Source organism: Stegastes partitus, unplaced genomic scaffold (assembly GCF_000690725.1).
Source record: "Stegastes partitus isolate 25-593 unplaced genomic scaffold, Stegastes_partitus-1.0.2 Scaffold574, whole genome shotgun sequence".
NCBI lineage: Eukaryota > Metazoa > Chordata > Actinopteri > Pomacentridae > Stegastes > Stegastes partitus.
In genome coordinates, this window is record NW_007578305.1 from 358,688 (window position 1) to 372,775 (window position 14,088).

General features: G+C 42.2%; 1 protein-coding gene across 1 annotated transcript in view; it reads right to left on the reverse strand.

The window, feature by feature from the left end:
* sytl2b (synaptotagmin-like 2b) overlaps nt 1-11,884 on the reverse strand; it is a 17,721-nt gene extending 5,837 nt beyond the window's left edge. Inside the window, exons 1-11 of the mRNA XM_008288801.1 lie at nt 11,761-11,884; nt 10,163-10,326; nt 8,861-8,972; nt 7,826-7,874; nt 7,641-7,743; nt 7,135-7,549; nt 6,863-7,056; nt 1,555-1,665; nt 1,413-1,463; nt 1,214-1,308; nt 1,011-1,123 (exon numbers count right to left, since the gene is read on the reverse strand). Of these exons, the coding sequence (XP_008287023.1) occupies nt 1,011-1,123; nt 1,214-1,308; nt 1,413-1,463; nt 1,555-1,665; nt 6,863-7,056; nt 7,135-7,549; nt 7,641-7,743; nt 7,826-7,874; nt 8,861-8,972; nt 10,163-10,326; nt 11,761-11,861 (1,508 nt within the window). The 5' untranslated portion in view covers nt 11,862-11,884. The remainder of the gene's footprint in view (nt 1-1,010; nt 1,124-1,213; nt 1,309-1,412; nt 1,464-1,554; nt 1,666-6,862; nt 7,057-7,134; nt 7,550-7,640; nt 7,744-7,825; nt 7,875-8,860; nt 8,973-10,162; nt 10,327-11,760) is intronic.
* Nucleotides 11,885-14,088: the final 2,204 nt, after the last annotated feature.

Below are 14,088 nucleotides of genomic sequence, written 5' to 3' on the forward strand. Positions count from 1 at the left end.
TATGCACTGTATATTAACTCTCTGAACCCCAAAAGGCATGCTGTCTTTCAAAAATGGCCAAAATTTCACCACTACCAGAGTCAGAAACTGTAAAAAGCGAAAGAACCACTGGGTTTTCAATTTTCCAATGGTCCATGAACTTCTCATCTGTGGCATTGGGTTCCAACTGTGAATTTAATCAAATATAAGGTCATCTAAATCATGATGTTTCATCAAAATCACCTAAAATTCTCCAAAAATCTATTATCTGTATTTTAACAGTATTTTTTTAAAGGCCAAAACTATGTCTACATGAAACATTTGTATTTCTAAAAATATAAATGGTAATTTGTTCTTTTACAATGTTTGACCATAAAATGTAATTATATTTTGCTGTATTTACTTAGATTTTACACATACTAATATTTAAAAGAAAATATAGAGATATTATTGTTTAGAAATGTGTAAATACTGTTTAAACTGTTATTGTACAGATTTACCCTGTTTTAATAAATTACAGATAATAAAAAAGTAATAATTTATAATCAGAAATACTTTATTGATCCCAGCGGGGAAATTGCTTAAATGCTAATTTATAAAGTGACTGTAAAAAAAATAAATTTTAAAAAAGTGAGAAAAAAACTACACAGTTTTACTTTACTTTTTCCATAAATCAGCTAATAATATATATTAAAAATATATATTTACAGTTTCTGATGTATGTTTTCTGGCACCCTTGCTACCAGATTTTTGCAGATTTATTTATTTTTAATATTTTTATATATTGCAGTTTAGACTAATTCAAATACAGTTAACATTTTGTGTGTTAGAGATGCTGCAGCGTATCATCAGATCTGTGGGAGGGACGGCGTTTCATTAGTACACATGCTTTGATGGATCAAAACCTCTGCTGTGAGAAGCATCTTTCTCTCACTAAAGCCAACAAGCGGTGCAGTTTGAGTGAGCTGCGTCTGAACGGGGAACGTGCTCGTGCATAAGCGATCTATTCTGCTGTGTGTGAACATACAGACGACACAGAGGCCAAGCCAGAGGAGCTGGTGAGGTTAGTCATTGAGCTGCCCATCGTTAGTCGTCTTCGCTGATAACTGTCCTTGTAGATGGAGTCGGCGTCTCCGCCAGCGTCCTGAAACACAGACAGCAGGCGCAGAAAGCTCTGTGGACGGCGAAGCAGAGAAGGGTTTGTCCTGCTGGACTAAAACAGGAGAAGCTTTACCTCCTTCTGTAGGAATGAAGGAACCGATTTGCTCATTTTCTTCAGGTGGTCTGGGTCCGAATATAAGGACGAGGAGGGTGACGGGATGGTGGAAGCTGAAGAGGAGTTAATTAAGAAACAGGAATAGAAACAAATGTTGACTATGTTGCCAGTGTGTTTGCAAAAATGTCTATAATGAAAAGTATCAGGCAGTTTGTACCATCACTAACACGTCTGAGGTCAGGCGTTGGGTCTTGTCTTCTCTCTTGTCCTGTGTGAAGCAGAAAACAGAAGCAGCTGTCATCTAAAGTTATTCTGTACATTTTTAATCATTTAGACTTAAAAGTTGAGGACAAGCTCACGTGGTGATAGCGATGCGGTGATGTCCTCCATGCTTTTAGCCAGATTTTTGGGCCTTGTCTCTGCCCTCCATAGTGCTTTCCTTACAGGATTCTGGTCATCGTCGTTTTCGCCTGCATTGTGAGGGAAAAAGCTGTGATTAGTAGGCTCAGTTTGTTGATTCCTGAACAGGTTTTTACTGGTTTTTGACAGTAATGGGTGCGACTGAACAGATAAGATGTTAATTGTAGGACAGAGTCTATGTTTTAACTTGTGACGGCTCCTAAAAACCAGAGTAACATGTTGACATTTTGAGCTGCAATGTGTTTATTTATGTCAGTCCATACTCTAATTAGGTAGGCATCTAAAAAAGTACTTTTACAGTTGACTGTTTTGTATATCATTTTAATAATTTGATCTATGCAACACTATAAACCTGCACAAAATGTCCACTACAATATCCCAACGCAATGTCACACCATCAAATGTGTGGTTTCATTCAAGCAACAGTTGAAAGATTTTCAGTTTATTTTACTTTAGCAGCACATTATCTAATTTGAAAACTTTAAAACCAGCAGATGCTTGATTATTATTGTTTTTTTGGTAATTAACCTAAAATTGATTCTACAACTGATTACAGACAAACTACCTTTTGATCAGCTCATCAATTAATCACGCCATAAAACCAATACACACAAATGAAAATCCAGGTATTTGTGGTTCAGTGAATAAAATAAGTTTATAAATATACAAACAAGTAGACAGTTGTAGGAACTGAAGAAAAGAAAAAGCTACTGTTGTTTACTCTAAAGTGATTCCTTACATATATAAAGTGTATGTTGTTAAATGGATCTCCTTAGTTTGTGCTGTCATGAACCCTGTTACATTTTCTAACCTGAAATGGACAAACACTTCTTCAAACGTGCAGTTCATAAACTTTTAACATCATGTCTTTGAGTAACGCTGGATCCAGTTTGTGAACTGAAACCTGCTGTGAAGACAGTTGTAGGTTGGTAAAACCTTCCTGTGTGCTTTCAGTAAACTCAGACCTACGTGTTGCTCAGCCCACAAACTAAACACGGGCAGCTGACCGCAGGCTCACACACTGTTTACAGAGATTTGCTTCTGCCAACACAGATACCCGACACGGACGCGATATCAAGGATACTGCTGGATCCAACCCAAGGTGACCATAAAACATCTGCGAGTCTGCAAACAGCAGCAGTGGAGATTATTTCATAACAGATGTTAAGAACTATTTAACTTCCAATAGATAATGAACAAACGAAATGTTAAAATATTTAGATTAATATGCACAATATAGACTATCTACATGCTCCTTTAGTCCTGACTTTGTTCTATTATTTATCACGTTGCTGTGATTTCAAAGTTTCTATTTAGTTAGGATTTCATGCAAGTAGCAGGAACTGAAATGTGTTCAAACAAAAGAGAAATAAAGAGATTTTTTTTGCAATAATGAGCCGATTTTTGCAGTCAGTCAACCTGTTGGTTCAAGAAATATTCTGATATTTATTATATTTGAAGGCCTCATGTATGTCTAAATCTTTTGTTGGTTTTGCTCTGACATGAGCCTTTCTGACTGAACGTTTGCATAATAAATTTCAGGACAATGATAAGCATGCAGATGTGCAGACTTTGCTTATTTGAATGCAGCCCCTTTTTGTGTTAGCGTGCTCAAATGTATTGATTTATTTTTTAATTTTTGTGAGTTTGTTTAAAGGTTTTTGTTACTTTTTCTACTTTTTAATGTATTTTAACTTGATAATTTGGTGTTTTCATATCATTAACATCTATGTGTGCACTGAAAAATGCAACATAAAGTTAGTCTGTTGCCATTCAAAGTACTAAAAATGTACTTTAACTCACTTCATGTACTTCAAGGTACAAAGACTACTCGTAGGATTACTCACTAAAACTTACAGAAAGAGCTGACATACCCTAGAGTGTATTGGTGGGGGGAAAATACAGTAAAAATGTGTTTGTACACTGTAAAAAAGAATCTGGATCTCACGATTTGAACTGTTTCTGGATGTGGACCAGCTTTCTGACGTGCTGCTCACGGACGACTCCGGGCCGGCGTCGGAGCTGCTGTAGTTGGCCCACGGGGGGCGCTGGCTCATCTTCCCGCCCTTCTTGAGGTAACGTTCCTCAGAGCTCACAGGGGTGCTGGCCCTTACCGGTCCACTCGTGTCGAGCTCGAACCCAGATTTGCCCTCCGACCCTTCGTCCTTCAGAGTCGGGGCGAGTGAACCGTGGATGCCGGGCGTGTCGGTCATCCCCAGGTAGTGGCGGTAATCTCTGGGAACAAACGCTCGCGCGCGTGGAGCCAAAGTCTCAGCTTCCTCTGACGATCTCCTCGACCCTTTCTCTGAGTTCTGCCTCTGCTTCCTGCTCTGGGAGTGAAACGGGCTCACGTCGGCTCTCTGATCTTTTTCATCAGCGACACTCAAAGCGAACATACTCGTGGCGCGACGCAAAGAATTTCCGCGACTGCTCGAGTTGCTGAAGCTGTCTTTTCTGCCTTTAGGGGGACGGATGTCTTTTCCCGAACTGCTCTGTAGTTTTGTGAACTTCTCCTCTCTGCTGGAGTCCTTTGAGCTCCTTTTCGACTGCCTCTGCTGGCCCGGCTCAGCTGACGTGTAATTATGCAGGTTGTTTTTGCTGTCGCTCAGTCCTCTCGACCCCAACCCCATCTGTCTGTCGTGAGGCGACTTTGATCGATTTTGAGGAGGCGGGGACGACTTCGTGGCAGCTGGTCTTGTTTTCTCGACAGCGGAAGATAAGCGGTAAACGTCTGGGTCACCGCTCTTTAATTCCGGAGATGAAAGCTGGGCACTTAGCGGCTCTTTTCTTTTGGGGCTCTTGGGCTTGTCAAAGGAAAACGATCCCTTAGAGTCGGATGTGGCCTCGTCCCAGAAGTCACGCAGGGTGTTAAACTGTCTCCGGCTTGTGCCAAGGCTCGGAGAAAGCCTCTCTAATCTCTGATTTAACGGGAGAATAGTGAAATTGGGATGACTTCTGTCAGCGTCTTCCTCATCGCTGCCTGATACGTTTCCAACTGACGTTAGGTCGAACTCTGACTTTGTGAATCTTTTGTTCAGTTTTGCCTGATTCGCTCCACGAGAGACTCTAACATCTCCAAGAGCTTTAGGTTTGCCGGTGTAGAACATGGGCTTGTTTCTTTCCTTCTCCCAGAATGATTTGAGTTGCTGGATCCTCTCCGCTGTACTTTCCTGATGTTGAAATCCTTTCCTGCTAGACGTATCCTCTTTTCTCCTTGGTGGCACACTTTTCTCCTCATTGTCCCTCCTCCTTAAGTCTTCGTTTGAGCCTCTGCCTCTGACCTGCGCTTCATTCCCACCTTGTTTACACTCCACATTCTGGCTGTTTCTGGACAATCGGAGTTTCTCTGTTTCTAAATCCATCTGAGACGCAGCAACGGTCTTTGACATGTTTTCTTGCAGGATGTCTTCTCTTGATTCCGATTGCGCATTTGGTTCGAAAAAAGAGACGCTCTCAGATTCTGGATCGATGGCTGTTCTTGTCGACGGGTTGAATCTGGTTAATAAAATCTCAGCGTCAGACACTTGGGGACTGGACAGCAGCTTTAGACAATCTGAGCCGTAATCTAAGCCATTATTGTTCCTTTTAGATGATTCAACCCCCTGGTAGTTAACTTCCTGGTGGAAGCTGTCCACCACGTCCGTCTCTGAACTCGTCTCCAGCTGCTGCTCTCTGTCACCGCTTTGAATCGAGTTGTAATTATCATAAATCTTCTCGCTGTATTTTACAGGACTAGATGGCACATTGGACTGATTCTCCACTGACAGCTGAGCAGGTTTTTGTCCTTTGTTGCCGATAAGTATTTTGGGGCCTGTGCTGCTTTTCTCCCACAAGGACTTCAGATGGGAGATATTAGGTGTTTGGCTTTCATCAACATTATCTTTCCCATCCTGCGAGTGAAATCTTCCTCTAATATCAGCCTCCTCATGTGTTTCCATCAGTTCCTTGCTGCTTATTCTGTCCGTCGCTCTTAACTTTTTATCCTCATTGCTCTGTCTTTGCAAATGACTCCTCCTTTCTGTCTTTCTGTCGGCGTCGTCACCTCTCGATTTACTCACTTCTACGTGTTTGTTGGAGGTCTTCGTTGCTGCCGGAGCGTCTTCTGTGCTCAGCCAATCGCCGCTGTCCATGCTGCGGCTGAACCAATCCAGCACCTTAGTGATGGAGTCCTCCTCGTCACCGGTGGGACTTGTGCTCTGAGTGGATAATTTAAAGATGTGCGCCTGGTTTGACCTCTGGTTTTGCTGATCAATGTAGTTGAGATCATACGATAAAGGAGGATCTGGCTCTGGAAAGAAAGGAATGAAAAGCGAATTAAAGAGTAAGAAACGACTTACGGGAAAAAACTGCAGCAGTAATTTAATATATCATCAACAACGGTACCTGTGTTGTAGTTTTACTTAAGTGGAAACGAGTGAGATAAATTAGGAACCCTTTTTTAGCAGTGGTGCCAGAGGAATGGCAACGCTTGTCTCTGGATTGTTCAGTTTATCACTTTGGATGGATTTCGATCACATTTTTTTTGTCATGTATGCTGACTCAAATACCTTATTACTCTTCCATTATCCTCAACTTTATTAATGGTAGAAACTGAAGCTAGTTAACAGGTTGAATTGCTACACATCAGCATGTTAGTATTACAACTGTGTAAAATGTCCCTTTCTGGAGCTTCACCTACTTCCAAGGTGCACAGAAGAGGGTTAAACATGGTGTCGTCCATGTGCTCTGTTGGATATTTGTGGCATTTTACCAGCTTGGGACAACAATTTGCTTAAAGCCACACAATCAAATGTTAAAGGCGCCCTATTGGCTGATAAGTGTGTGGCTTTATATGACTGGTTGTATTGTTTTCTATCTGATTTAAAATGCATTCTTACTCCTCTTTTCAATATTGAATCATGCTCAGTTTAATTCAGCTTCATTGATAAGAATTTCTACAAAGTATTGCTATTAATAAAATATATAATACTTTCTAAAGCCACTGTATGTTTTTATGAGGACTCAGATGAAGGCCACAGAGTAAAACACACTGTGCTCGATACACGAGTGTTGCCACAGTGAAATAAAGAGAAATAAAAAAATGTTTAACATCATTATGTCTGTTTTCCTAACTTATTTCAAATTTTGCTTTTCTTGTGCACACTTTCACCTCTGCAGAACCCCTCGTAATCCTTAAACAATCCCAGATGATGGAGAAGACAAATGTTGCCACTGCCGTCTTATGTTATGTCTTGTTAGTGAACTTACCCACGGTGCTTTGCGGTAAACTCGGCTCTTCCTGCCTCATTGCTGTCCCTACATGTCTGTTGCTTTCTTTGTCCTGGATTTTGTTGGTGTTTTGGGCGACTAAGTTCAAAGCTGCATTATGTCTTTGGGTCTGATCGTCTTGTTCTTCTCTCTTCTGCAGTTTCTCAGTGGACTCGTCAGTCCTGACGTAAGGTCTGAAATCCAACAAGTCGTGAGTTGCAGAGGAAGAAGGGAGTTTAACTAAAGATTTTGAGTGAAATCCATCTACTGACCTGTCTCTTGTTATAGAAGGTGGTTTTCGTTCTCTCTCCATACTTGAATTAGGGAAAACTTGAGGAACGTCACACGGCGGCTGCAGGGAATCTTCCTCTGCAGACTGAGATTCCTGATTAGAAACCGTCACTGCACTTTTCTGAGGCACTTCTTCTTGGCTCTTCAGGCAGGACTGGTTCGAGCTCCCGCTGGACCCCCGCTGGAGGTTCGATCTTGGGGCAGGAACAATCCCGGCCGACCCCACCTGAGCGTCCGAGCCCAAGCCATTGCTTTCTGTCTGATTGCGTCTTGAGAGAAACGTCCTCTTCTTTGGCACCGGCCTAAAACCTACAGAGGAGCCCTCTGATGTGACGGAGCCTCCCGAAGTCTGGCTGGTCTCACCGGCTGGAGGGTTCTTCAGTGGACAGATGGGCTCTGATGGGATTGCAGAAGACAGATAAGAGCATCTCTGCGCCATTTCCTCCTTCACAGCCTCAGAAATGTGTTGTGAAATTCCAGCTCAAACCTGTCTCTGGGGACTCCTTGTCCTGAATGATTGACAAGTCGTGGTTATTTTCAGGAGGCTCAAAAATACTGAGGGAAGGACGGTTAAATGGGTTGTGCCTTGGCTTGAAGAAAAAAGAACAGAGTTAATGATTTACATTACACTAGCTGCAATATGACTTCCTGTCTGTTTTGTAACACACATACCGTTCTTGGGGAGCGAAACGCGGAAATTCGATTCTCTTTTTCTGCATCACTAAGAAAAACAAAACAAAGGGGAATTTGAAAGAAATCCAACATTTTAGCATAAAATGTCTGCTCCAAACTATCTCAGTTTCTCCTTTTTCTTAATCGGATACCTTCCTGTGCATGATTGGGACTTGTTCAATCAGAAACAACCATAAAAAGGAGAAAGACGTCCATCCAACCAACCAAAATATCAAAGGAAGTCCAAGGATTTTAGTGAGAACGGGCATTTTGTTGCTCGAAAAAGAGAATGAAATCTAATTATTTAAGTGCATTTGAAGCACCAGTGATGTAATAATCAGCTCCTCATAGTCACAGCAAACTTAACCCTGTCACACTGCAAACACCTCAGACGGGGTTTACAGCCAATTAAAACTCCGAAGCTCGGCCAAGACAAATATTGACTGTACTACAATGGACGTGTGTCAGCTGTGGCACAAAGTTACTTAACTTTACATTTTGTTTCGCTTAAGTCACCCTCATTGGACTACATTACCCACTGGGAATGAAAATGGAAGTATTCAAGCTGACATTTCACAGTAAACAAATCAGAACCTCAGACAGCATCATGCAGCACAATCAGGCACAATTTAATTCCTAAAATAACCATAAAAATTCAAAACGTCTTGTCCACAGTAATTCTGTTGAGCTCCTTTGAGTCAAACACTTTGCTAAAACCTTCTGTTGTCCTTGCAGTGTTTTTAGTGTTACAGTAGCTGTCTGCTGGACAATCAAACAGTCGCAATCCCAGTCAGCACCACCTATGTTTGCACAGGTTGAGTCACAAGACACAACGCACAGTGTACACAAACACACGCACACACAAATTTATATTGTTAAGAAAGAGGAGCTGCTTCGGTATCTTACGTTGTCTGACTCTACTGTAAGGTTAGGAAACATTCATGCAATTATCGCACAGTTTCTCTGACCTGCCTGAACCGTGACAAGGACTGGAAAATAAGGAAATGAATCTGTGAACAGGAAAGGATTTAATACTTGATCTCCTGTGGCTGTAGTCCTTCCCTACATCTGGCAGGTTTCATCGGAGGAACAAGGTCTGAACCTCGACTGCTGAGCGCCTTGGATCTGTCAAGTCGAAGGGATCCATCTGCAGCGGAGACGAGTTTGTCAGTAACGTCACTGTGCAGTTGACGTATACAGTTCAATCAAACCTTATTACTTTTCATTTTCGGCAGACGCCAAAGTGGAATTCCTTCCATGCCTCATTGTTGACCCCAGGGCACTGATTGAGTCACAGTCCATCCCGATGATGAAAACACTAAAATGTGGTATTTTCCAAGTGGAAGATGTGATTCTAATCCAATAGGGTTTTTATCAGATTTGATGAATGTCTCCTCTCAGGGTCCACTCTGTTCTGTGTGTACTGAAGAAATCCAGTGTTTGTTCACAGATTTGATTCTGTAAACGGGAAACAAAGTGGCACCAAAGAACACGCCTCGCTGAACGTTCATGTTTGTGCACAGAACAGGGGGGAAAGTTGAGCATGCAGGGCGGTAAATCTGGCACATGCTAACTAAAAGTCAGGTCAGTCAGCTTGACCAGCCATATTGGTCAGTAAGACTGACTGCTACCAGTAACCAGTAACCAGTAACCAGTAACCCGGTACTACCTGTTCATGTTTGGGCAGCTGGCAACTAAACCGGCTCAACCTACCTGTTTGTTTCCAAACAGTGTAGGTGGGTGGGTAGATACCCTGTAAGAACCAAAAATAATATCTGCAGAAGGCGGACGAACTCCTAATGAGTCAACGGCCATCTACCAAACTGCAACTCTCCAGTGCCTCTGTTGTCCTGACTTATGTCTTACCACAGAATCAAGGTTCTGGAGCAGCCAAGTGGCCTTGAATCGTGCACTCGAGTCCGTAACCCTTTAGCACACACTGTCCCGTGAATAAAGTTTGGTCATATGCCTTCGGATAACCGGTAGGTAACCAACACGTCACTGAAAAGTACAAGCCAGATGAAAGGCTGCTGAGGCCCTCAAACTAGGACAGCTTCCCGGGTAGATGCCTGAACAAAACTTACACAGACCACCATGCTCATGTCAAGCGGGAGTGTTGATGCTAACTAAAAACTCCATCTTTAAAAGTCCACAAACATTTTACAAAGCTAAGCAAACGGAGGATCATGAAAGTACCTCTAAAGACAACCTGCTACTAGATCAGAAGTAAAAGAGGAAATATCAAAGCACTGGGGTCAAAAATGAGGCTGGATTCTTTGTTTGATCACAAAGTCTGCATTAAATTAAACCCAGCAGCACAGTAAACAACAAACGCACCTAAACCAACCGCCTTCCCTTGTTTCATGGAGGCCAGGATGATCTCCGAGCCGTGGATCTTGTCCTGGTGTCTGAGGGACTTGGCCTCGTAAAACCACTCCCCCGTCATGTACTTGAGGTTGGTGTCCGTCTGCGGGTCGCTGTGAAGTATTTTCTCCAGCTTCCTGTCGGGACAAACACAAAAGAGACATGTGCGAACGATCAAGTCAAGAGGTTTTTCCTTGTACAGTCATTTATAGCTCTTTTGTTCACCACGTTAATCCAAGCTGAGTGGCACGTCTCGGTGAATGGCTGCAGACACACAAAAAGAACAAAAGCAAGACAATGCTCGCTTTAGGGTGAATGGAGAATCTGACACCGTTTTAATTCAGTTTAAGCAGCGCTAATCTCCAAATATGAGATGAAACACAAAGCCAGGGGCAGACAAAGGAAAGATAAACCACCTGAAGGAAATGGAAGTAGTTTTGTTTAAGGTTTAGGTTGCTGTTATTTTTACTTGTTGCACAACATTTCTTTTTGTTGCTAAAAGTTTTGCATTTACTTGCACCACAAATGCTTCCACATCAGCTGCACGCGATTGATCTGAGCGAAGGAATTCGGAAAAAACATTCTCATCAAGTCGAAATTAAATCAAAGAGGAGAACAAAATAATTCCACTCCAGCTCATCTTCCCTTTGGACGGAGAAACACGGCGGTCATGTGAAGAAAGGGTAGCACATTATTACAGGCTGTTGGCTTAATCCTTTTACACTGGGCTGCTGGAGACACAGCGAGCATTCAGCCTCCCGCTGATGAAAAAGTCAGCCGGCCAGTTCCATTAAACTCACAATGAAAGGTCATTGTTTCACGGCCTTTTTTGACTTTTGAAAGTCATTTTTACAAACATGACATATTTAGGTTATTTGTCGGTTTTCACACGTTGCTGCGAGGTTGTCCTTTTACTCCAGGACATGGGAGAGGTCAGAGCTTCTTGTTTGTCTTCACAATCCCTGAACATACACAGTGAGGAATGTCTGACCCTCCCAGAGGTGCAACAACGAGCCGGGACAGAACAGATATTTAATTTAAGTTGCAAGATTTAACATTTTTCTTTAATTCCAGACTGAAAGGAGTCGTACCAGGAGTCACTGCCAAATTAAAATATTTGTCCATCAGGCTCGTCACAGCTGACGTGTCTCTCATCACTGAGGCCTTTGAGGGGTTTCTATTCTCGTCCATCAGACCAGCATGATCCTCTCCCATGTGTGGACTTCAACTCGGCTGTAATCTAATTGCTCATCTCACATTGAGGTTTCTCAGCGGCGGAGGCAGCGTCTGTATCTGGCAAAGCTGTTATTGCGTTATTCTATTATGGGCAGACGAGTATTATTTGGACCGTCCCACAAAGAACTCCTCTCAGAAGGAACTTGGGAGCGCTTATTGAATCGATAAAATGACATTAGCGACATGACATTAACTTAAATGTTTCAGCTCATGTAAAATAACTCGAGTAGGAAAGAGCAGAAGAGGACAGAAAACAATCGCTTAAGGTTGTCTGAATGTGATTTAAAAAAAAAAAAAAAACATTATATATATGATCAAAACTTGAGTTTTTCTACCTTATTCTCTCCTCCTCGGCCTTCTTCAGCTCAGCGTCCCTCCTCAGCACCGTCATTATCTTCCCCTGTTCCTCCTCCGTCAGGTGGCTCAGGTCGATCATGGTTCCTCCTCCTGCTTCTTCTCTCAGGTGTAGAAACGCTCAACGAACGATGGGGCTGCTCGCTGTCGGACAAATCACACAAAGTAAAAGTTTTCCGTCAGAGTTCCTCCATGTTACAGCTGCACAACAAAGAGAAGCAAAATAACCTTTTTAGGAAAATTTGGAAACTCCATCTCCAAAGACAGGACAATCAGCCACTAACGTACTGTGTGAGTTGACATAAATGACCAGCATGCAACTCTTCAAACAGTGCACTCTACTTACTTCCATTAAGGTTTGTGGTAAAGAGCAACGAATGCACCTCTTAGATCAATTTAAACCAGAAACATCTGTAGTACTTGACCCCATTAAAAATAATTCTAGCAAGTAAGTTAATTGCAAAGTGAGAATTATTGTTTCTGTATTTATTCTGCACACTGATGGAAAGTACTTTGCTGAAGCACTGGGCTACATTTCGCCGCATTACTTGACGATTTTAGTTACTTTGCAGAAGATTTACATCACAAAACAAGTGATAAAATGTATAAAATCCACTTTATTATCGATCAAACCTGTGGTTTTCTGCTGTTTTATGGTTTGAGACGCCTCACACTCCCCCAAAAAGTGTCCTTAATCCCACAGTTCATAACAGCTACATTTCTCCTGATAGTTCATACACAATAGTTAAGACTGGAGAAAATGTTAAATTGAAAAGAATACCCTTTTGTGTCATTTTTTTCTTCTTTGCAACTTTATCAGTTGTCTCCCAATTCAACAGCAACAGACCTTTCATGTGATCCCAAGGAGGGGCCCTGCCCTCATGTTGGAAACCACTGGCCACCCTGAACCAACTGCAACAGTAAAACGATACTGACACAACGATCTACAAAGTCACATCTGATAAAAAATCAGTCACAGGAGGCATGTTCCTGTTGTTAGTCATGCTTCTGCACTTCAAATAGGCTTTTAAATGACAGACTTTTAGTTGTAAAAAGTATTTTCAGATGGGTATTTCTGCTTTAATGAAGGACCTGAGTACCTTCACCACCACTGATTCAGCACTTTGAAGCATTTAAATACATCTTGTATTCCTTTTCTGCAAGTTTATTTCGGGAAGAAGCTGTTCACACCACAAGTAAACTACAAAAAAAAAGTTGCTTTTGCCTGACAGTAAACTGACACAAGATCTGATACTGTGTTCTGTGCAGCTGCTGATTGTTCAGAGATAAAAGTGTGAAAGCTTCAGGGTGCAACAGTTGTTTTTTTTCTTCTGTTTAGCAAACTACATTTAATTTAACTGAAGATTGTAGAGTTGGCTTTAAACGAGGCAAATCTTCCTTTCAATCATAAGATCAGGAGTGACAGAAGTTTACCTGCTCTTAGGAGTCCTTCCTTCCTTCTCACCTCAAACCCAACAACAATAACACAACTTGCCTTTACCTACTTCTAGTATTTGCCTACCTTACTGTGCGCCTGCAGGCCTGTCACAAACCGCTCCTGCAACTCCCATCTCGCCGTGGTGGTGAAAAACCCCTCAAAAAACACAGAGAGTGTGTGGCTCCTCCGCAGGTCTGCTGGATGCGCTGGAGTGCCCGGACAGGAGCGCTGCAGAGGGGGCGGATCGGTGCGTAAAGATGGGGAGGATCTGATGCGGAGAGAGGCAGGATGAAGAGGCAACACTTCAGGTTGTTGTTCTTTTATCGGTCTGCTGTTCCCATCGTTTCATTTCAGATGTTTAATGAGGAATTCGAGGTTTCACTTTTTACCTCACTGATGAAAATTTCAGGGAAGGGCGTTGATCCATTTGTGCTGTAATGGCAGGAAGCGCCCAGCAGGTGTCCCCAGTTCACACAGGTTGATGTGATGTTTGACAAAAGGGTGTGAGCTTCCCCACAGGAAGGTATTTCATTTTATTTCCATCTGTTCTGCACTTTTACATTTTTTTTTAAATGTACAGGCAATACACATCCCCTCTGTGACCTTGATGCGACTCTGCTTCCATTTCACATCCATGGTTTCCACACCTGATTCCCTCCTGATTTCATGCTCAGAAAGAGAAGAAATAAAAACCAAAAAAAAAAAAGGTGGAAAACAGAAGCTGCAAAACATCCTTCCTGGGATGTTCTGCTGACCTACTTGTAAAGTCCAGGTGGAATACTTCCCGCTTTCTAAATTCTTGTTTTGGGGATACGTGAATAATCCATGAATTATGCTGATGATTTTGTAGCTTGTGACTGATACGAACGAG